Source organism: Trichechus manatus, unplaced genomic scaffold (assembly GCF_000243295.1).
Source record: "Trichechus manatus latirostris isolate Lorelei unplaced genomic scaffold, TriManLat1.0 scaffold00067, whole genome shotgun sequence".
NCBI lineage: Eukaryota > Metazoa > Chordata > Mammalia > Sirenia > Trichechidae > Trichechus > Trichechus manatus.
This window is the reverse complement of record NW_004444003.1, coordinates 849,566-872,304: the sequence shown is the minus strand read 5'-3', so window position 1 is coordinate 872,304 and position 22,739 is coordinate 849,566. Positions and strand designations below refer to the sequence as shown.

General features: G+C 40.5%; 1 protein-coding gene across 1 annotated transcript in view; it reads right to left on the bottom strand.

Moving 5' to 3' along the window:
- Positions 1–8,180, bottom strand: part of ITGA8 (integrin subunit alpha 8) — a 225,592-nt gene extending 217,412 nt beyond the window's left edge. The window contains exons 1-2 of the mRNA XM_004379662.2: positions 7,906–8,180; positions 7,074–7,207 (exon numbers count right to left, since the gene is read on the bottom strand). Coding sequence (XP_004379719.1) covers positions 7,074–7,207; positions 7,906–8,111 — 340 coding nt within the window. The 5' untranslated portion in view covers positions 8,112–8,180. The remainder of the gene's footprint in view (positions 1–7,073; positions 7,208–7,905) is intronic.
- Positions 8,181–22,739: the final 14,559 nt, after the last annotated feature.

Below are 22,739 nucleotides of genomic sequence, written 5' to 3'. Positions count from 1 at the left end.
TCAGAGATCTAGGTGCCGGCCTTTCTGTATGGTTGAGGTTGAGCTCTGTTCATTCCAGAGCATCTGGTGACATCTTTCTGAGAGTGGCCTGCCTAAAGTCCATAACAGAATAACACTGGTGGAGTAGGTAGAATGTTTTAAGTATAAATCACTTATTGGTGAACCATGGTTTGCCTGCACATCTATCTTAAATCTTCTCATAACGTAACCCAGAATTGAAATTATTTTTAATCTATTTCAGGATTTCATTATGCAGCTACACCCTGCTTTATGCAATAGATACATTTCTGTAAAGCTGTATGTAAACTGAATTTGGAAAAACTGGGCATTATTTTAAAGTGTCCAAACATGCTTGCTGGTTAAAGGATGAATACATGCTTTTAGTAAGTCTTTTATTATTCTTTAATTAGTCTTCTAATCTAACTTCCTTAAAAAAAATCCATGTTCATGGATTTGGATGTTTTCACTCAGGCCACACCTGAGCTGAGCATTTCGGTATTGTTGACAGCTCTCTTTAGTCACACAACTCACAGATATAGAGCTCTTTCTCCACAACAGGTAAAGTTGGAACGTACTCATCTCAGCCGCTCAGCTTAAATGTCAGTGTGTTTTTCTTTCAGAAGAACTTCAAGACTATTTTCTACATTTCTCCCAGAATGCTGCAGCTGCTGCCTGGAATATTCCTGCCAAGTGCCTGGAAGCCTGTTCCATCACACAGATTTCCAGCTTCTTGAAAGAATTTTGCAGATTAAGCAACAGGCGCCTAATGCTCATACTGCTCAACTAGCTGTAGAGCAGATCTGTTTCCCATTTCTAGATAGAGGTTCAAGGACTTCCTTTTTCTAATTGCTTCCTCGGTTTCTAGGTGCTGTAGGCACGGCTGCCTCCTCCCTTTTCATGTCGGGACTATATTGTGTTCTGTAGCATGGAAGTCTGAGCCAGTTGACAGAAACCTGGAGATGTTGGTTTTATCTGTCCGGTCAGCATATTCAAGCATGATAGCCATCATGAATTGCTCCTAGAGTAAGAAAGACATCCAGCTAAGCCATCTTTGATGACGCAGTGGAATCAGCACTTAGCAGCATAAGTTTTCTGTATATATATATATATGTATATGTATATGTGTGAACCCTGGTGGTGTAACAGTTAAGTGCTCAGCTGCTAACCAAAAGTGTTTCGGTTCGAATCCACCCAGCGGCTCTGTGAAAGACCTGGCAATCTGCTCCTGTAAAGGTCAAGCCAAGAAAATCCTATTGGGCAGGTCTACTCTGTCACATGGAGTCGCTACGAGTCAAAAGTTGACTCAACAGCACCTAACGACAGCAACAACAACATACACACGTGTTTTTCTGAGGAGCAAAACTTACTCTACTTTTGGCATAGTTAATTCTTAAAGAAAGCAGGTTATCTTCAGGCTTTCTTTTTTCACCTTCCAACAGAACTTACTAGAGCCCAACAATTTCTGCTGTTCCTGAGTTCTGTCACATTCGCGTTATTTCCTCTGTCATTTACTTGGGTAGCTCTGACCTACATTTTTCCTTTCTTTGTTCCTGAACAAAAACTGATTTCTTTCTGAGGAAGTTAGAGAAGCAAGACTTATGTGACCAATATGTTTCCCAAACCTCACATGAGAGAAACAGCACACCCAATACTATCAAAAAACAACTCTGTACCAGTCACAGTGCCAGATGCTTTAAGCTGCTTCTTATTGTGGGCCCCCTCAATGCAAAATAAAACAGACCCCCCAAAACAAAGCCTTCTGGACTAAAATGCAATTCCAACAAAAAACCTTACCATTCCAAAGCTTTGAAATACCCTAACCAAATTGTCTACCATTTTAAGGTGTGTGTGTGTGTGTGTGTGTGTGTGTGTATGTGTGTTTGTTTTTAAAGCAAAGATTAAATTAAGGCCAGGCAAATTCTAGTAGTCCTTCTCAGATGACTTCTAAATTTCCATGGCACCTCCCACCTCTTCCTGTTCACTTTTTATGTGGCTCCCTAATCGTGCCGCCTCTCAGTTATTATTAGTGAGATGAGGATTAACATCATTAATTAGCACATGCCATTATCTTTTTCCTCAAGATTTTTCACTTAAGCATTTAAAATAATCAGATATTCGTGTGGTATGCTTTTGTTACTATTGCCGCCATTTGCCTTTCATTATTCCAAAGGTGATGTATTTGTTCCATTTTATTTCCTTTGGGGGGGGGCGGTGTCATAATCTATTAATCCTTATTCGATTCACCAATTGGTTTGGAAAATGTAGGGGAAAAAAAAAAGAAGAGTCTCAGAGTAGACTTAGAAACAAGAGGTGTGACTTTGACAAATGTGACATCTTAAGCTGTTTAAAACATGGGCATAATTTAGAGCGTTCCTGAGGCAAAAGTGACAGAAATCAATCTGGTGATGAGGAAGAATTTTACTCTACTGAAGTAAGAAGGGAGATGAAAGAAGTGCTTTTTTGGAACCACTTGATTTTGTACAGAGCTGGAAAATTATCTACTCTTTGCACCTCCTCCACCACCATATGCTTCCCCAAGGTTTCCTTTTTCCATATTTGAAAGGAGCACAGATTTTAATAGTATTCATGCATTTGAAGCACTAGGCTATTCCAAACTTCCTCTGTTTTTACATTTATCATGAGAAGTAGTTTTTTAAAAAAGTCCAAATTATATAAGGTAAAAATAAAATAAATAATGATTATTTAATGAATTTTTTTCCAAACTAAAGGTCAGTTTTTTAAAAAAAGGTAGTTGACCTTAAACTAACTACGGTACAGAATCTCAAATCAGATTCAGAGACTAAGTTATAGGCCTTTCTCCCTCAATGCCTAGGCTGAGAGAATTTAGTAGGTTAACCACGGCAGAACGCTAAATTATAGACACCCCAGGGGCCTAGACAAGTTGAAACAACTTCATCAAAAGGTCACATGTACTTACGATGTCTTGAATTCAGAAATAATAGTAAAAGCAGACAAGAGAAAGTCATTCAGACCTTTAGAGAAGAATATTTGCAATACTGTATATATTTATGCCGGATACATCACACTGTATTATGGGAAGGTCAGTTGGTGGGTGCCTATCACTCAGAGCCATTATTTTGTCAAGCAGAGAAGTTTTCTTCCTTTTTTGTGGAGGAAACCATAAAGTGCTGGCACTGGGCAGAGAGGAACTCTGGAGGCAGCCGACTGGGGATACTGAGGAGGCCTTTTGTGGAAGAGCTTTAGCAAACAAGGGGCGTATGAAAAACCAGTTGCCACAGAGTCGACTCCAACTCATGGTGACCCCATGTGTGTCAGAGTAGAAATGTGCTCCATAGCATTTTCAGTGGCTGATTTTTTCAGAAGCAGATCACTAGACCTTTCTTCCAGGTGCCTCTGGGTGGACTTGAACCTCCAACCTTTGCTTTTGGTTAGCAATCAAGTGCATTCACCGTTGCACCACCTGGAGACTCCAAGAGGAATATCCTAAAACCCACTCCCATCAGGTCGATTCCAACTCACAGCATAGTGACCCTGTAGTGACAGAGTAGAACTGCCCTATAGTTTCCTAAGCTGTAATTTTTATGGGAGCAGATTGCCAGGCCTTTTCGCCCACAGAGTAGATGGTGGGTTTGAACTGCCAACTTTATTCGGTTAACAGCCAAGCTCCAATTGCACTGCCACAGCTCCTTAGATCTTCTCTGAAGGATCATTTTAATTGTAATTTTGTAAAGCTAATGTTGGAAGCCTGGTGGCGCAGTGGTTAAGAGCTTGGCTGTTAACCAAAAGGTCGGCAGTTCGAATCCGCCAGCTACTCCTTGGAAACCCCGTGAGGTAGTTCTACTCTGTCCTATAGGGTCACTATGAGTCGGAATCCACTTGACGGCAATTTTTTTTTTTTTTTTTTTCCTGAGTCATGCTGGGATGGAGAAGCAGAGGGAAGGGAGGGAAAATGGGCAGTGCTTCAGCTCCATGCAATCTGACCAGGGCTCCATGGAACCCAGGTGTTATCCCAAACTTGCACTCCATTAGAGCTAATCCTATCCCCTTTCTAGAAGGAAGGCAGGGTAGTGTAAAGAGGCAGGCTTTGGAGTAGGCAGACCTCTACTCCAACCATGCCTCAACTGTTTACCATTGTATGGTCTGGGGCGTATCTCTTTTAACAACTTTGATGTCAGTTTCCTTATTCATAAAATGAATTTTGCATGGTTGTTTTGTTTTATGGATTGAAAATAATGTATATAAAGTGACCGGTACGTAGTAGGTGATCAATAAATGTTATACATCTGGCAACACTGATTGCAAGACCCAGAGTCAGCAATGCCCTTGTTTCTGCCTTTCGTCTTTGGTTCCAAGATCACTCTGTCCACAAAACCAACACAAAAAATTGGAAAGAGCTATACTGGCTTCTGCTGTACCTTCCTCCTTTCCAGCTTCTCATCAAAGGCAGCCCCTGCCAGTTCCATGGCATCGAGACACATGGATGACATAATGGTAGAGTGAGACAGAGTGCGAGCACCCACTCAGTAGCAAACACCTGAGCTGTGGTCCTCTGATGCCTTTTTCCACCCATCCTGAGGCCATTCCCAATAGCAACCAAGGTTCCTGGGCCCACAGTACCCCCTGATGGCTGACACGGGGAACTTTCTTTGCTCAACTATTACTATCTTCTCTCTCAATAAAACTCTCCTAGTTTTTCACAAGTCACTGCGCATCGTTCATTCCATCATGGACCATTCATTTCTTCAAACTTTGTGTGGCCTCCTCTTCCTTGTTTTTTTTTCAATTCCTGATCAATTATTTGAGGAACACCTATTTCCCTTCCTATTTCTTTCCCTTGCTTTGTTCCATTTATGAATCCCCAAATCACTGTGATAATGATTGATAACTACAATAGTAGGGTGAGTGCATCTATCCATTGAGAAAAAGAAAAAAACATACAATTGAAGGTAAAACAAGACATGATGTAAGACCAGCAGCATTAATCTCTAAAGCCCTTTAAGATATCCAGATGTCTTCCTCAGAACCTGCACAGAAGATACTATCTATGCCTCATCTTTTTCCAATTAAAACAGATCTTTTCTCAACATTCTTATTATTCTGTTTGTTTAATTGCCAACATTGTACTAGTTTGTTCTCTTCTGTTTCTTTGCAAATACAATTCAGCTACAATAAGGGTGAAGTGCATTGCTGTGGGTTATTCTGGAAACCAAAGTACAATCTTCCGCCATTAGTTCTCTGTGGGAAAGTGAACTCAAAGCTCTAAACAATCGCTTTAGAACAAATTTTTGGAAAGTACTACTTATAGCTAATTTAACATTGAAGGTTTCTGTTGGGGGTAGCCAGGTTTTAAAAGTTCATATTGATGTCTGGATTCTCTGGTTTTCGTCTATCGAACCATGATTATCTACTGGGATTAGGATTTAGGAAGGTATTCAGGTATGATTTATCTGGCCAGACATTGGTTCTTCCTTTATAAGGAAGAACATGCTAACTAGATCCTGATTGGATATGTTACAGGAATGTTCTAGAAGGTTATTAAAGTCATTTCCATGACTATAGGTTACTTCTTGATAAAAACCCATCAAAAATGTCTCTAAATGTAAATATTCATTGTGCTTAACTTACTTTCAAATAATACCAATGATTTGTCTTTATTTTTCAAGGTCTAGTTTTAAAACACTCTTTAAATACAAATGATTTCACATGAATTATTAAAATGGCATTAGATTTATGCTTAAATGCTTAATTTTTCCGATTTAAGAAGTTTATTCTCAAGCTAGAGGTCAGTAACTAAAAGGCATCTAAAGTCCTGATAAAACAATTGATCGAAGGATTTCCTTTACAAATTAACATCAAGAAGCTTAATTTTTCCAGCTTCTGATAACTAAATTTAAAAGTAAAAGCTTATAATAAGTGGTAGGAAATACCTACATTGCTTAACAACATGGTAAATAAGCTATTGTGACCATACATAGATATGAAAAACATAATTTTAAAATGCTTTTATAAAATGCTTTCCTACTTTGGTCGTAATTCAAGGTAATGCTTACATAGGATTTTTTTTTCTTTGAAATGATTTCCATATTCATAGAATGGATACTGCTTTCTTGTTTAAGAAAAAAGATACAATTTAGTCAAAGCAACAGGTAGATACCACCCACACGATTTCATTAAAATTTTGTAAAAATAGATATTCAACATAAACTCTAAATGCATACTAATGTAGCAATGAAAAATTAAAAGAAATCAAGAATGATGTTATTACATATTTGTGGGCAACAAAAGGTATTTTAAATGATTGTTCATAAAACAACGTTATTTGAGTTGAGATATTCACATTTCTCTAAAAAAGAGATATTTGCTTTCTGATAATGTGTCCCTTTGGAATTCATAAAATTTTGGTGGTACAAATTAAAATTTTCAATGTTACTGTTTTTGAAAGCATTAAGTTTAAATTATTTTCTCAGGGGCCAAAGAGAAAACATAACCAGCCTGAATTGCTTAAAATGTATTTTCCCTTTAATTAAATAAGAAACATCTGTCTAGGGATTTTGGAAATGAATGTAATCCATCCACACTCTGCCTGTACTAGTTTGCATCCAATGTCCAATATTTTGAAAGAAAATTCTTTCTTTCTGCAAAGAATTAAACAGCAACATGGAGTGAAGTCTGGGTCTGCAGCAGCTGAGACCTGCCTTGGAGCTCGGGCACTGTAAATGGTAAGGATATGTCTTTTCCTTTATCTGTCCTTGGGAAGCAACCAAATTCTCTCCATGAGCAAGGTTAGGGTGTAACATATGTACCTCTCCAAAGCATCCACTCACTCTGAAAATGCTCATTTCGGGACATTAAGGTTACAGAAGTTACTAGGATGCATCCAAATACTCAAGATCCCTCTCCAGGGTTCACTAAACATTGTGCTTGCCTTTACTCAGGCTTGAACAAGCTGATCTCTCTAGGGACCTGCCTAGCCCACAGACACAAACACACCGGACAGGGTAAAGTACAAAGAAAAGTGGGAAGCTGACTCCAGGAAGGCTCTGCTTCTTTGAAACCAGGACCCGCTGCTCAGAATGACAAAGATCACTTACTGGTGGTGTCAAACGGTATCTGCCTGCACTGAGCAGACCCCTCTGCGGGCCAGGGGCAATAATAGACGGCGCCCCCTTCCATGATATCCGGCTGGCTGGTGTTGGCTTTGGGCGCTCCCACCAAGACACTCGCTCTGCAAAAGAGTTGGATTGAAGAAAGTCACTCCTTGGGAATCATGCAAGTGTGAGAATGAAATGCAGCCTTTGTAGCAGCATGGGCACTGCGATCTGGGGTGGGGGTGGGGGTCGGGAAAGTATTCATGATGGGGACCGACTGTCAAACTTGATTTTCTCCTATAAATTTGCCGGCGTCGGAAACCTGGTTTGGAAGAGGGTGTAAACAGTCCTTACTCTTCTCTAGGTGGAGCTATGTGTATACACTAAGATGAGCGAAGAAAGAAAAAGCGAAGGACAGAGGCCAGCTGCTTGTAGCAGACAGCACTTGCGCCCAGACACTTAATTGTTACAGGCTACGTATAAACAGATCATGTTGTTGTCGTTATTTTAACTGGCTTGAGACTGCTAGGTCCCGTTCTCTCCTTTGTATGATGTAGAAGTCTTTGTACAAGGAAGTCTCAAGCACTTTTGTATTCTGTGCAAGTGGCATGCCTCTAGTTCAAAACTCACAAGGCAAATCTAGCACGGAAGGGGAGGGAAGTGGCTGGTGGTGGGGACCAGGATGGGACCCAAAGCGGGCAGCAGGATGGAACCTCAGGAACCGCCTTGCTCCAGGTTCCCGGGGGAAGGCGCCAGCCCCCAGCAGAGGGGCAGGAGCCGAGACTGGGACCCGGGTTCGCCCAAGTGCGCAAACTCCCCGGGAGCAGCGACTTACGTGCGCGCGTCAGGTAAGTGGAAGTCCACCGCATAGCCGAAGTAGCTGTCCTCGGGGCCGCTGTACACGGTGAGCTTCTCCACGTCCAAGTTGAACGCCTGGGAGACCGGGGACCACAGCACCCCCAGGGCGGCTGAGAAGCACCAGAGGGGTGCGAGCGGCTGTGCCCGGCTCCCCGCCAGACCGCAGCGGGCGCGGGCAGACATCGCCCTCGCCCCTGGCGGATGCTCACCGGCGAGTGGGAGCCGAGGACCCGGGTGGGGGAAATTGAAGGGGTGGTGACTGGGGGTTCCCAGAAGCCGGCGTCCTGGGTCAGCGCGGGCGGCGAGTCCTCGGTGACAGCCTGGGCGCTCCGCTGCGCGTCCCCTGCAGTCTCCTCCCGCCTCCCGTCCCTGGCCCAGCTCAGGGGCTGACCTAAAGGAGCCGGCGCCGAGCCGTCCTCTGTCAGCCGCGCCGGCGACCCGGCGTGCTCGCTGCGTCCCCTAGCGGCAGGCCCGGCTGGCTGCGAGCCGGAGCGAGCGACTCGCGGGCGCGCTCGCCTATCTCCCTTCGCCCGAGCTTGCGGCCGGCGTTCGGGTCCTGTTTCTTCTGCCCGGCTTTCTATTGCAGTCGCATCTCAGGGAAAATCTGAGCCTCAGATGTGCCCTTCTCAAGCCACTTGCTTTTGGAAACAATCCTCCCACATGGGACGAGAGTTACTCCAGTTTCCCTCAAATGCATGGCTCTGATGGAAGAATGTGAAAGCGTGCCCCACCAGTAGGCGGAGTAAAGCCTTTATCTTTGCAGCACCTCTGCAGCATTACGACTCCCTCAGGGGTTGATACTTTTGTTCGTTTTTGGCTGAATTTAAATGCAACAATCATCCCCTCCTCCAACCCCACCCCAGTTCCCTGCAGAGGTATCGAATTAACAAAGAAAGTCTCAGGATTTTATTTTCGTCTTTCTCAACAGAACGTTGGGTATATTAAATGACTTGATACCAAATCTTCTTGACCCTCTTTAACTGTGGATTGGCACCGTTAGGAGTATTGGAATCTACTGTTTACTTTTAGTAGAAGTAGAGGGCACAGGGAGGAAATCTACCAACATTCAAATTTTATTTCTAATTTACCGGTATGGGTGGGAGCCCTGGTGGTGTAGTGGTTAAGAGCTTGGCTGCTAACCAAAAGGTCGGCAGTTCAAATCCACCAGCTCCTCCTTGGAAACCCTATGGGGCGGTCCTACTCTGCCGTACGGGGTCGCTGTGAGTTGGAGTCCACTCGACAGCAACAGGCTTGGTTTTGTTTCTGGTAGCGCTGCTAACCAGAAAAGTCAGAGGTTCGAATCCATCGCTCCCGACAGTTCTACTCTGTCCTATAGGGTCGGAATAGACCGCAACGGGTTTGTTTGCTGGCTTGCTTGCTTGTTTGTTTTGGCTATTGGTCTCTTTCTCTATCCCCTGCTTGAGGGAGGGAGTAGAAAATGAGTAGGCAGGTAAAGGAAGATAGAAAAGAGGTGTAGGTGCCTTTACATATTATCTTCTAGGAGAACAAGATTAAAACGTAAAACTGAGCAGTTAAGCGTTAAACTGGTGAGGCTGGGGTTAAGCAGAAATGAAGTTTAAAGACAGCAGAGGTAAGTCGTTTCTGAAGCATTTTAAGGAGATTTGGTGGCAGATGGAGGAGTTAGGCAGGAATTTGAATATGAGGCTTAGATTTGGGCATTAAGGGAAAAATTGAGGCAATGTTTTAAAGACACAAAGGCGATTCTATGGTTGTGCACCTATTAATTGGACTACATGGAGTGAGGTAGGGAGGGAAGGAAAACAGATGGATGGGTTTAGTGAGACCCAAACCAAACAAGTTGCTGTAGAGTTGATTCTGACTCATGGTGACCCCATGTGGTACAGAGTAGAACTCGGTGCCATAGGGCTTCCTTGGCTGTAATGTTTACGGAAGCAAAGTCAGGCTTTTCTTCCGAGGTGCAGCTGGGTGGGTTCCTACCGCCAACCTTTAGGTTAGTAGTCAAGTGCAAACAAGAATGTTTATTGAGACAAAGGAAGCCAATTCTGGAGCAGAGTCATTGGCATGGCCACTGGGATTGAAAAGATCTAGTGGCAAGAGTGTCAGGGAGGAGGGGTGGTTGAAGGGAAGAAGCAGCAGAGAGGCTGCTGTCCAATGCATTGGGAGATGAGGATCTCCATCTAGTTAACAAATGGAAGGAAGGGGAAAGCCACAAATTGAACAGGAATGCAAAGGGAAAGGGTTGGGGGATTGGTGGCAGAATGAAGGTGAAGGAAAGAGTCCTAGGTGAATCTGAAGGTATCAGCTTAGAAGGCAAGAACACAGAACACAAAATAGCAGTGGGGTAAGAACAGCAGGTTTGGGAGGTAGAGAGATGGTGAATTAAATTCTGGACTAGTTGAATCTGAGCTAATAGTGTGGGAGCCACAGAGACACTGAAAGCATAGTCTGCAGTTCAGGGGAGTAGTCCGTCTGGCAGTGCAGATTTGGCAGTTTATCCAGAAAAAAATCTCCAAGCCCACCAAAAAAACTGGACTTTCTCATCTCTCCTACTTCAGGACCCACTTTGTAGGCTGATTTGCATTTTGTGTCTTTATCCTTGTCTTGTTCCTGTAGAAATACTAAAAATAATTAAACTGCTAGAAGATTACCTGGTAAATTATCATGTCTGCATAATTTCCTATCTGGATAGCCCTTTTCCAGATAAGGAATTAAGAGTAGATGGCACAAGATTTTTTTTTTTTTTCTCAGTCCAAGGGTTCATTTGTGTAAGGTATAGAGGCTACTACTGCTGGTTAAGTTGCTACTATTAATAAAAGTGATATTCCCCACAGTAAATTTCAATAAGTAATTCACATGTAGCATACACATGGGAGTGTTCTGAGCTATGGAGGACACTGAGTCTATGGGGAGAACCTCAACTCAATCATCTCCTGATGGTGGCATGCTGAAATTTGGAAATTAGTCATATTGCAGGCAAGCCTTAGGTTGTAATGGAACGGGCAAATAGGTAGAAATTAATAGCATGATTCTAGACATGCACTTGACCCATGTACTGACCTGCTGGGCAGAACTAGCTATATATTACATAATGCTTTCATTGATTTGTATAGGGCAGCCCATCACCAGGGTATCTCTTGATGTTACCCCTTGCTTATTTCCCATACATACTCCTTTCCTTCTCATTCTTTTTATTCAAGATAAAGTAGGCAAGGAAAGAAAGTTCTTATTGCCACATAATTGAATGCATATTCTTTTTAAAAAAATGTTTTCTTGTGATAAAATATATATAACAAAACATAGGCCATTTTAACCATTTTTAAGTGTACAATTAAGTAGCATTAATTATATTCACCATGTTGTGCAGCCAACACCACTATTCATTTCCACAGTTTTCATCACCCTAAACATAAACTCAGCATCCCTTAAGCAATAACTTCCTACTCCTCCCCCCACTCCCTGGTAACCACTAATAAACATTGGTCTCTGTGCATTTGCCTACTGTAGACATTTCATATAAGTGGGGTCATACAATACTTGTCCTTTTGTGACTGACTTATTAAGTATAATATCTTCAAGATTCATCCATGTCGTTGCATGTATCAGAAGTTCATTTCTCTTTATGGCTGAATAATATTCCATTGTATGTATGTACAAGGAGATCTGGTGGTGCAGTGGTTAAACACTCAGCTGTTAACTGAAAGATCAGCGGTTTAAAGCCGACAGCTGCTCTGCGGGAGAAAGATGTGACAGTCTGCTTCTATAAAGATTTACAGCCTTGGAAACCCTATGGGGGCAGTTCTACTTTGTCCTGTAGGGTTGCTATGAGTCAGAATTGACTTAATGGCAACAGGTAATGGGTATGTATATAAGATGTTTTGTTTACCCATTCATTTTTTGATGAATGTTTGAGTTGTTTCCATCTTTTGACTATTGTGATTAACGCTGCAATGAATACTGGTGTACAATATCTATTTGAGTCCCTGCTTTTAAGTCTCTTGGGTATATAGCTAGAAGTGGAATTGCTGGGTCTTATGTTTAACTTTTTGAGGAACTGCCAAACTGTTTTCCACAGTGGCTACACCATTAACATTCCCATCAACAACGCATAAGGGTTCTAATTTCTCCTCATCCTCGCTAATACTGCTATTTTCCATTTTTCTGGTAATAGCCATCCTAGTGAGTGTGAAGTGTTATCTCATGGTTTTTATTTGCATTTCCCTAATGACTAATGACATCGAGCATCTTTTCATGTGCTTATTGGCCATTTGTAATGAGAGAAATATCTATTCAGTTCCTTTTCCCAATTTTTAATTGGAGTGTCTCTTTGTTGATGAGTTGTGGGAGTTCTTTGTGTATTCTGGATATTAAACCCTTATCAGATATATGGTTCCCAAATATTTTCTCCCAGGGGTTGTCTCTTCACCTTCTTTATAAAGTCCTTTGATACACAGAAGTTTTTAATTTTGATGAAGATCATTTTATCTATTTTGTGTTTTGTTGCTCATACTTTTGGTGTCATATCCAGATACATATTCTTGTTCCTTTCTTCTAAAACACACTTGTTCTTTTTTTTTAAAAATATAGTTTTATTATTATTATTCTTTTTCCAACCTTGGAGGGCTTTTTTTTGGTGAAAATCTACATAGCCAAAGTTACACCATTTCAAAAGTTTCTACATGTACAATTCAGTGACATCGATTACATTCTTCCAGTTGTGCTGCTGTTCTCACTATCCTTTTCCAAATTATTCCATCACCATTATCTTCAACTCACTGCCCCCTAGGCTTCCCATCAAACCTTTTGAGTTGCTGTTGTCAGTTTGATCTTACACAGATAATTCTTTTTTTTTTTTTTTTTGTACCTTAGATTAAGGTTTACAGAACAAATAGTTTCTCATTAAACAGTTAGTACACATATTGTTTTATGACGTTGGTTAACAACCCCACGACATGTCAACACTGTCCCTTCTCAACCTTGGGTTCCCTATCACCAGCTTTCCTTTCCCCTCCTGTCTTCTAGTCCTTGTCCCTGGACTGTTGTGCCTCATTAGTCTCATTTTGAAAAAACACACTTGTTCTTGACTTACACAGCAAGCCTGTCTTCTTAATATTGTCACTTTCCACTTTACAGATGAGCAAATTAAGATTCAGAGAGCAAGTAAATGGTATAATTTGAACTCAGGACTGGCTCATGCTATTAGGTAGGTGTTGTTAGGAATAATTGTTTAAATTACGATGAAAATGGAGCCCTGGTGGCATAATGGTTAAGAGCTTGGCTGCTAACCCAAAGGTCAGCAGTTCAAATGCACCAGCTGCTCCTTGGAAACCCTATGGGACAGTTCTACTCTGCCCTATAGGGTCGCTATGAGTTGAAACCTACTTGACGGCACCTAACAACAACCACAAAAGATAATAATGAGAAATCACCTTTCTAGAGGCAGTAAACTATTTGGGCTGACCCTTTGGGCATGCCTGTAAATAGTGCTTGAGAGGTGGCATAAAGCCGCTGTGTAGTTTTCCAAGCGGTCTGGTCACACACAGGGGTTTGGTGGCACCTTGCTATTCCAAGAGTGGAGAGAAAGCAAACTAACTTGAAGCTCTTTGACCTCCATGGGAGGCCAGAAGCCTAGGAGAATGGTAAATCTTCCAAGAAACTGGGGAAAAAAAAAAGTTGCAATAATTCCAGGGAAGAGATAAGTCTGAATAGGTGTCTTGCACATTTTATTATTCTGACACATAGGAACCATGCCAGTCAGTAAGATCTGGAGCACTGCCAGAGAAGCACATGGACAATGACAGGTCTCATGCTGAATGGTAAGTCTGACATTTTAAAGATCTGCTAGCACTGATTTATTTGTCAGAAAAGAAAGTCTGGGAATTGTTTATCGTGTGTGTGTGTGTGTGTGTGTGTGTGTATGTTTAATACTGGGAAAGGTATACATAGTTGTTTCTAAAAAGAACAGAACCAAAAGGTCAGAACAGAACCAAGATGGAACAGATTTGGCCCAAACTTTCCAAAAATAAATAAGTAAAGAGTACCACAGGGGAAAAAAAGAGTTACCCCTGGATTGAGGCCATATACAAAATACGTAAAAATAGAGAGATGCTGTAACATTTAACCAGTTAGTGCATGCTTTTAAACAGAAGAGTAAATACATTTGTAACTTAATAACCAAGTATAATTCCTGACTCTGTTTACAAGGGTTTGTAGATCTATTTCTTTATATGATGAAATACGACCATGCCTTAAAATCAAGGATTATGAGAGTCCCCACATGATTGTTTCATTTCTACAATCACATTTTAAGTATGCTAATGAAACCATTCACAGAATAAGTCAAATGTAAAAACAATGTGTTCTTGTAGGTTTCATCAGCTTTAGAAAAATGAATGCACCAGAAATGGAAGGTAGTTTTTCAATCGGTTCTTATCTTGGGTAATTCAGATTGTTTTATAATCATATGATATTAGATTTGATTGTAGGTTCTTTGGATGGTGAGACACAACACAAAGACACTTGAATAGATGGAAGAGAAGGCTACTAGACAGGGCTTCATGGGAATTCCACCCAGGGACAGAGTAGCAGCAAGCTGGAGTTGTAAGAGATGACGTATGGATGGCAGGTAGGGTGGAGTTAGCTAGGCCTCATAGGCTTCCTGTGGATTGGATATTTTGAATAATTCCACAGACTCAAAGAAGAAGGGCTGTTCCTGGATATTAGGCATCTGGAGGCCTCTGGTTGTTGTAGCCCAGGAGTGTTAGATCAAGAAGTCGGAGTATGGGCTTAGCAAACTGCTTGCAAAGAAGAATTGGAAGTATTTTAGTCATGATCTCAAAACTGGGCCAAGAGAACACTTGTGAAATATTATATTATCAAGGTGATCTTGGGTTTTTCTTTTGCCTAAAAAACTATATTCAGTTTTTCTGCAATACTAGAAACAACTGATTAACAGAAACTGGTTAGTAAAACTTACCGAGGTGAAACAACTTTTAAATCTGTCAAGTGTCTCTGCTAATGTAAGCTTATGTCTGCAAATCTTCTATTCTGGCCCCTGGAGGGTGAATCTCCTCATACTAAAATCATTTTTTTTTTCTTTTTGATGATTTTGTTTGTAATTCTCTTTTATGATTTCCCTTCATGGTTTTATTAGCCACTTCTAAGTTAAAAGTGCTGCAGCAATGGCCCCTGTGTTGGCAGACGTTCAAGCCCTGCCAACAGTTGGTTTAACTGAAGGAAAATTCCCACTAGTCAAAACCAGACCCCGACTTGATCTCTTTTTAGAAGAAGCTTTTAAAATACAGCTCTGCTTTAAACAGAAATAAATAGATTCTTCCTTTAGAGGGAAGGCAACTGAGAAAAGGATGCTCTTGCTTAGCATTGGCATTTGGGGATAAATCTTGCTGGCCGTCAAAGTCCTAGGGGGAGCTGAACTTGTTGTAATCAGAATCTTGAATGATTTCCAGGACTCAGTTGGGGCAATTTCACTCCAGAATCCTGAAAAACATACACATGTCTGATCGTTGGTGGGATAGATCTTTTTGGTAACTATTGGCCAAAGTGACTAAAGGGAATTTCTGAAGGACAAAAACTCACATCTTAATTGTAAACTTGGGGTCTGGTATGATATTTCCAGCCCAGTTCCCTAAGAGCTCATTTTTGAGTCCACTGCAAAAGGAGGCTTAAGGATATATTCAAGAAGCTGTTTCCACTAAGGTGTTAGGGTTGAGAGCAGCACCACTCTGGTCCTCAGGAACAGGGGCACTTGAAATGGGAAAGAGGCATTCTCGCCACCTCTGCACGTGGCAAGACCTTTCACGGACGCACTGCCACAGGCACCTCTGTGGACCCTGATGGCGGCAGCAGCAATGGATGTGGGCTCCTGGAGGAGACAGCAACTCTGGCCTTCTGAAGCAGCCAGACACCCTTTCATGCAGCTTTGCAGGAAAGGGAGACTTCAGCATTTGAGGGAGGCTGAGGGACTTTTCTGAGACACCAGAGTCTGCTACAAATAAGTGGGGAAGGGTCTGAAGTCCCCCAATAACAGGAGGGGGTGAAGGCCAGAGCCTCTGATTTGTTACTCTTAGTATAAGTGTGTTTTAAGGCCCAGGCTAGGTTGCTGTGTTAAATTCGGCCTGTGGAAGACACCACAAGGGTGTCTAGGACTGCCCTCTAGTGTCCATGATCATATTAAAATGTATGGGATTTTCCATGAATAATAAAATCCTTCTATGTGAAAAATGATTAAGTCTCAGAACAATTTAAATAACACAAATGGATTAAAAAATATATTTTTATTAGAAAGTTTCCAGTATTGAGTTGATCTCTCCCACATTTATCAAGCTCTTTATTTCCTTTTGCCATTTTATAGCTTTTTGAATCATTAGATGAAAAAGAAGAGAGACAGAGAAGATAGAAGGAAGAAATAAAGCAAGAAAGGAAGAGAGGGAAGGAAGGAGGGAAAAAGAAGGAATTTGCTCATTAAAAACAACTCTTAACCTCACGAGATTGGTTTTCTGGGTTTGATGGCTTAGGACCGTAGTCTCATGAGACAACTCAATTAATAGTTCATAAAGTGTATGTTCTACATCCCAAAGTGGTTAAATAGTGTCTGGGATCTTAAAAGCTTGGAAGCAGTCAGCTAAGATTTAATATTGGTCTCTATGCATCTGGAACAAAAGAAAAAGAGTCAGAGAAGAAAGTAGTCTACAGGACTAATAGTCTACATGAACCACGGCCTCATCTACCCAGAGACAAGAAGAACTAGATGATGCCCGACTACCACTACTGACCATCCCAAACAGGGTCACAATAGATGGATCCTGATAGAATGGGAGAAAAATGTGAAATAGAACTCAAATTCTTAAAAAGTCCAGACATACTGGCCTGGTTAAGACTAGAGAACCCTCTGAGACTACTGCCCTGAGATACACTTTAAACCTTAAACTGAAATTATCCCTTGAGGTCACCTTTTAGGTAAATAACAGATTCGTTCACAAAATAAAAAATATCACCCGTGAGTAATGAGCTCCTTTAAAAAATCATCTATATGAGATCAAATGGTCAAAAATTACTCTAAAGCAAAGATGAGAAGATAAGGGGACAGGGAAACTAGAGTATTGGAAATGATACAACCAGAACAGAATGAATGAGATTGATGACACAGTGTGAAAAATGTAGCCAATATCACTGAATAATTTGTGTAGAAATTGTTAAATAAGAACCTAATTTTCTGTGTAAATTTTTACCTTAAACACAATAAAATATTATTAAAAACAAACCAAAAAAAAACCCAATACTTAATATTTTTCCAATTCACAACAAAATCCCAATCTGATTTGCATGTAATCCATGCAGACTATGTGCTACTTGACCTCGCTTGCCTTCCTGATTTTACTGATTTGTTTATTCATTCGTTTTATTCATTCAACACATGTGAGCTCCAAGTGTATCTCAGGCACTGTGCCAGCACTGAAGATACAATGGTGAGCTAAAGAGATATAATTCCTGCCTTCATGGAGTTTATGATCTAGTGAGGAGACAGACGAAAAACAAGCAAACGTACAGATAAGTGTAAAATTAAATATATAAGGAGCATGAGAAAAATACAGGGTGTGGTGTTAGAGAATAATGGGAATGGGGGTAAGGTGGTGAAGTGTTTGTGAAATATTTTTTCCTCAGAGAAGAATACAGCCACGTGAGAAGCCAAAGAACAGCATGGACTGTTCTTGACATGACTTTTTAAATATGTGGGAGTTACCCTGTTCAACCAGATCTGAAAAACAAAAGACCCTATACTTTGCCTGGGGCCATTGAGTTAAAAAAGTTGAATCTTAGTAGAATTCGTTTGTGCACACTGAGCCAAGTTAAGACAGAACCCACCCAGAGGCACCTCATGAGATAGGCCTGGTGATCTGCTTTCAAAACGTCACAGCCTTGAAAACCCTATGGAGCAGTTCTACTCTGCACACATGTGGTTGCCATGAGTTGGAACTGACTCAATGGTAACTAACTACAACAACATAGAATGCCATGGGAGCATTGGTGGTTCTGTGGTAGAATTTCTCCCTTCAACACCAGAGACCTGGGTTTGATTTCTGGCCAAAGCGCCTCATGTGCAGCTACCATGCATCTGTCATTGGAGGCTTGCAGCCACCACAGATCTGTCAGTAGAAGCTTGTGCGTTGCTATGATGCTGAACAGGTTTCAGTGGAGCTTCCAGACTGAGACAGACTAGGAAGAAATGCCTGGCAATCTACTTCTGAAAATCAGCCAGTGAAAACCCAATGGATCACAATGGTCTGATCTGCAACTGATCATGGGGCAGGACTAGGCAGAGTTTCATTCCGCTGTGCATAGGGTTGCCATAATTCGATTGGGGCCAACTTAATAGCAGTTAACAGCAACAGTAGGATTCCATATGCCTCCTATGGTATCAGTGCATTTTGTCATTGTGTAACTTACATTAAAAGGCCTCCTAGCTATTATATGACAGTCTTCCTTGGCAGAATCTGCCTAAGTATTCCATGCCTGTGATCTTGATCATTTTAATTAACTCTGTGCAGGAATTTCTTACCCTGTTTCCAGTGTTAGCAGTCTTTGAGGCAATGTCTTGAAGGTTGGAAGTGAATTGCTTGTCTTCTACTTAGATTGCTTAAAATGTGACTAATTGACTTAAGTTGACCTTTCTGGTTTTCATTGTTTTGACTTATTAAAAAATGTGTCCTTTTCCCAAAGGCCTCTGGGCACATGCACAAAAAATAGAAATATGACAAGTTAAATTAAAAGCAGCAGATGAAAGTCAAAATGCCTCGTAAAGGAAAAAAGAAAGAAGCCAAGTAGCATTACTGGAAGGAGGAAAGTAAACCAAATGGATTAAATTGAGCCCAGTTTTCAACTGTTTTGTAACGAGGACTTGTTCCAAATAGATGTTGGAGTGATTTCCTATAAAATTCCTGAAAAACTGCTTGCCACTACTTATACCCAAATCAGGAAAATAACGATCATCCCAGGGAGAGTAAGGGATCTAAGTTCTAATTCTTTTTATAGTAGTGTCAGGAGTACTGTCTAGCCCTTAGATAGTCACTGTGTTATCCTGCTTATTTACATCTCATTCATGGGAGGTGAGAGATGAAACCTGAACATAGGGTTTCTCTCTTGAACTCTAAATCCGTTCCATCAGCTTAGTCATAGCATGATTCTGTTTGGAAACCAGTGCTGTTCATAATGAGGAGGCAATACAGTGCAGGGGTTAAAAGCATGAATTTTGAGCCAGATGTCTGGGTCTAGAGCCCAGCTTTGCCAGGGGCAAGCAAACCAGAATATGATTCTGGGCAGGTTATCATCTCTATGCCTCAATTTTCCCATCTGTAAAATGCAGGTGCTAACAATATATCACATGGATTTATGAGGATTAAATAAGCTAAAATATGTAAGCCTATATAAGAGTCCATATGGAAAGCAATATAAGTGTTAGCCATTGTTATTACTTATATTCTAATTGGTTACAGATTGCTAATGGAAAGCTGTTACATTTTCCTTTGTGCCTGCCCTTCATCAGGGACCCCGAGTATTTACTCTTTGCCAGAACTTAGTCTGGAGATCGTCATACTCTTGAGCACCATTACATTGCTGTCTAGGGTAAGAATCCTCAGTTAATACTCCTTTAGGCAATAGCAGTTATAGAGAGGTTACTAAAGTATTTTAAGTATTTTGCAGGGAGCAAATGATGCTTTAGGAACATTAATCTGATAGTTATGTGAGTGAGGGAGAAATAGGGAATAGTTAGTACACAATTAGATTAGTCCAGATGTGAAAAAATAACATCAAAACTAGGAAGTTATAGTGCAGCAGGTATGGACAGATATGATGTACTTGAAAGAAGAGTCAAGAACAACCATCAAGAACAGCACTTAATGGTTGGCTGGCAGGAAAGAAAGCGAAGAGTAATCGAGTTTTTGTTTTTTTAACTTTTTTAAAACTGAAGTACAGCAAATACAGAAAAGTCACAAAACATAAATATACTGCACAATAGATTATTACAAAGCAAAACATCCTCATAAATTACCACCCAAATCAAGAAATATAATACTACCGGCATTCTGAAAGTTCCTCTAGTGCCCTGCGCAATCATTTCCTCCTCCTCAAAGTTAACTGCTGTCCTAACGTATAAATCTCAGTTTAGTTTTGTCTGTTTTTGAACTTTACATCAATGAAATCATACAGTATATTGTCATTTGTGTCTGTTTCTTTTGCTTAGCATAATGTTTCTGATGTTTATCTGTATTATTGTATGTATCAGGGGTTCATTCTTTTTTATTAATGCATTGTATTCCATTGTATGAATATCCATTCACCTGTTGCTAGACATTTGGATTGTTTCCAGGTTTGGGCTTCTACAAATATTACTGCTATGGTCGTGTTTGCACATGTCTCAGAGTGCTCCTCTGTATTTTGCCAGGTATGGAATTGTTGCTTCTTTGAAGGTATGGAATTATTAGGTCATAGAATTTCTTGGTTATGGTTTATATTGCATATATTATTCAATTCTTTTAATTTAGATGTGTCTATATTAAGTAGCGGAGCCCTCGTGGTGCAGTGGCTGAGAGCTACTTTTGCTAACCAAAAGGTTGACAGTTCAAATCCACCAGCTGCTCCTTGGAAACCCTGTACAGCAGTTCTACTCTGTCCTATATGGTCACTATGAGTCATAATCAACTCGATGGCAACGGGTTTTTTTTTTGGTATATTAAGCAGCAAGGAACCCTGGTTACACACTGGTTAGAGTGTTCAGCTGCTAACCAAAAAGTTGTTCAAACCCACCAGCCGCTCCATTGGAGAAAGATGTGGCAGTCTGCTTTGTAAAGATTTGCAGCCTTGAGACTGAGTCCAGTACAACTAGATGCTGCCTGGCTACCACCACTGACTGCTCTGACAGAGATCACAACAGAGGGTCCCGGTCAGAGCTGGAGAAAAATGTAGAACAAAATTCTAACTCACAAAAAAAGACCAGACTTACTGGCCTGATAGAGACTGGAGAAACCCTGAAAGTATGGCCCCTGGACACCAGTAATGAAGTCACTCTTGAAGTTCACCTTTCAGCCAAAGATTAGACAGGCCCATAAAGCAAAACAAGACTAAAGGGGCACAAAAGCCCAGGGACAAGGACTAGAAAGCAGGAGGGACAGGAAAGCTGGTAATAGGGAATCCAAGGTCTAGAAGGGAGAGTGTTGACATGTTGTGGTGTTGTCAACCATTGTTATAAAACAATACATGTACTGACTGTTCAATGAGAAACTATTTGTTCTGTAAATCTTCATCTAAAGTACAATAAAAAAAAGAAAAAGAAAAGCTCAACAAAAACACTGGCAAACTGAATTCAACAGGATATTAAAAAGATTATACACCATAACCAACTGGAATTTCTTCCAGGAATGCAAGGGTGGTTCAACATAAGAACATCAAGGTAATACACCAGAGTAATATAACAAGGGAAAAGAAACACATGATCATCTCAATAGATGCAAAAAAAGGCATTTGACAAAATCCAACACCCTTTCATGATTTAAAAAAAACTCACCAAACTAGGAGTAGAAGGGAAATTCCTCAATGTGATAAAGGGCATTTGTGAAAAACCCAAAGGTAACATCATACTCAATGAGGAAAGACTAAAAGCTTTCGGCCTAAGATCAGGAACAAGACAAGATTCCTGCTTTCACCACTGCTATTCAGTATTGTTCTAGCCAGAGCAATTAGGCAAGAAAAAGAAATGAAAGGTATCCATATTGAAAAGGAAGAAGTAAAACTATTCTATCTGCAGATGACCCCATCCTATATACAGATAACCTTAAAGAGTACACAAAAACACTACTAGAGCTAATAAGTGAATTCAGCAAAGTCGCAGGGTACAAGATCAATAAACAAACATCAGTTGAGTTCCTATACACTAAAAATAAACTATCTGAAAAAGAAATTAAGAAAATAATTACATTTACAATGGCACCTAAAAGAATAAAATACTTAAATTTATCTAGGGAGGTGAAAGACTTGTTCACTGAGAAGCACGAACCATTGCTGAAATAAATTAAAGAAGATCTAAATAGAAAAACATCTGTGCTCATGGATCAGAAGACTTAATATTTTGAATATGTCAATACTCCCCAAAGCGACCTATAGATTTAATGCAATCTCTATCAAAATTCCAACAGCTGTTTTGGCAAAAATGGAAAAGTTGATCCTCAAACACATATGGAAATTCAAGGAGCCCCAAATAGCAAAAGCAGCCTTGAAAAAGAAGAACAAAGTAGTACTGGTATAAGGACAGACATATAAATCAATGGAATAGAATTGAGAGTCCAAAAATAAACCTATGTATCTATGGTCAACTGATTTTCTACAAGGGTACCAAGTCCATTCAACAGGGAAAGAATAGGTCTCCTCAATAAATGGTGCTAGGACAACTGAATTTCCACATGCAGAAGAATGAAGTTGGGCCCATACCTTACACCATATACAAAAATAACTGAAAACGGATTAAAGATCTAAATATAAGAGCTAAAACCGTAAAACTCTTAGAAGAAAACTTAAGCGTAATGCTTTGGGACCTAGTTTTCAGCAATGAATTCATAGATATGACACCAAAAGCATGAGCAACAAAAGTCAAAATAGATAAACTGGACTCATCACAATTAAAAACTTTTGTACATCAAAGGACTTTATCAACAAAGTGAAGACACAACTTACGGAATGGGAGAAAATGTTTGGGAACAATATATCTGATAAGGGTTTAATATTCAGAATATATAAAGAACTCCTATAACTTAACAATAAAAA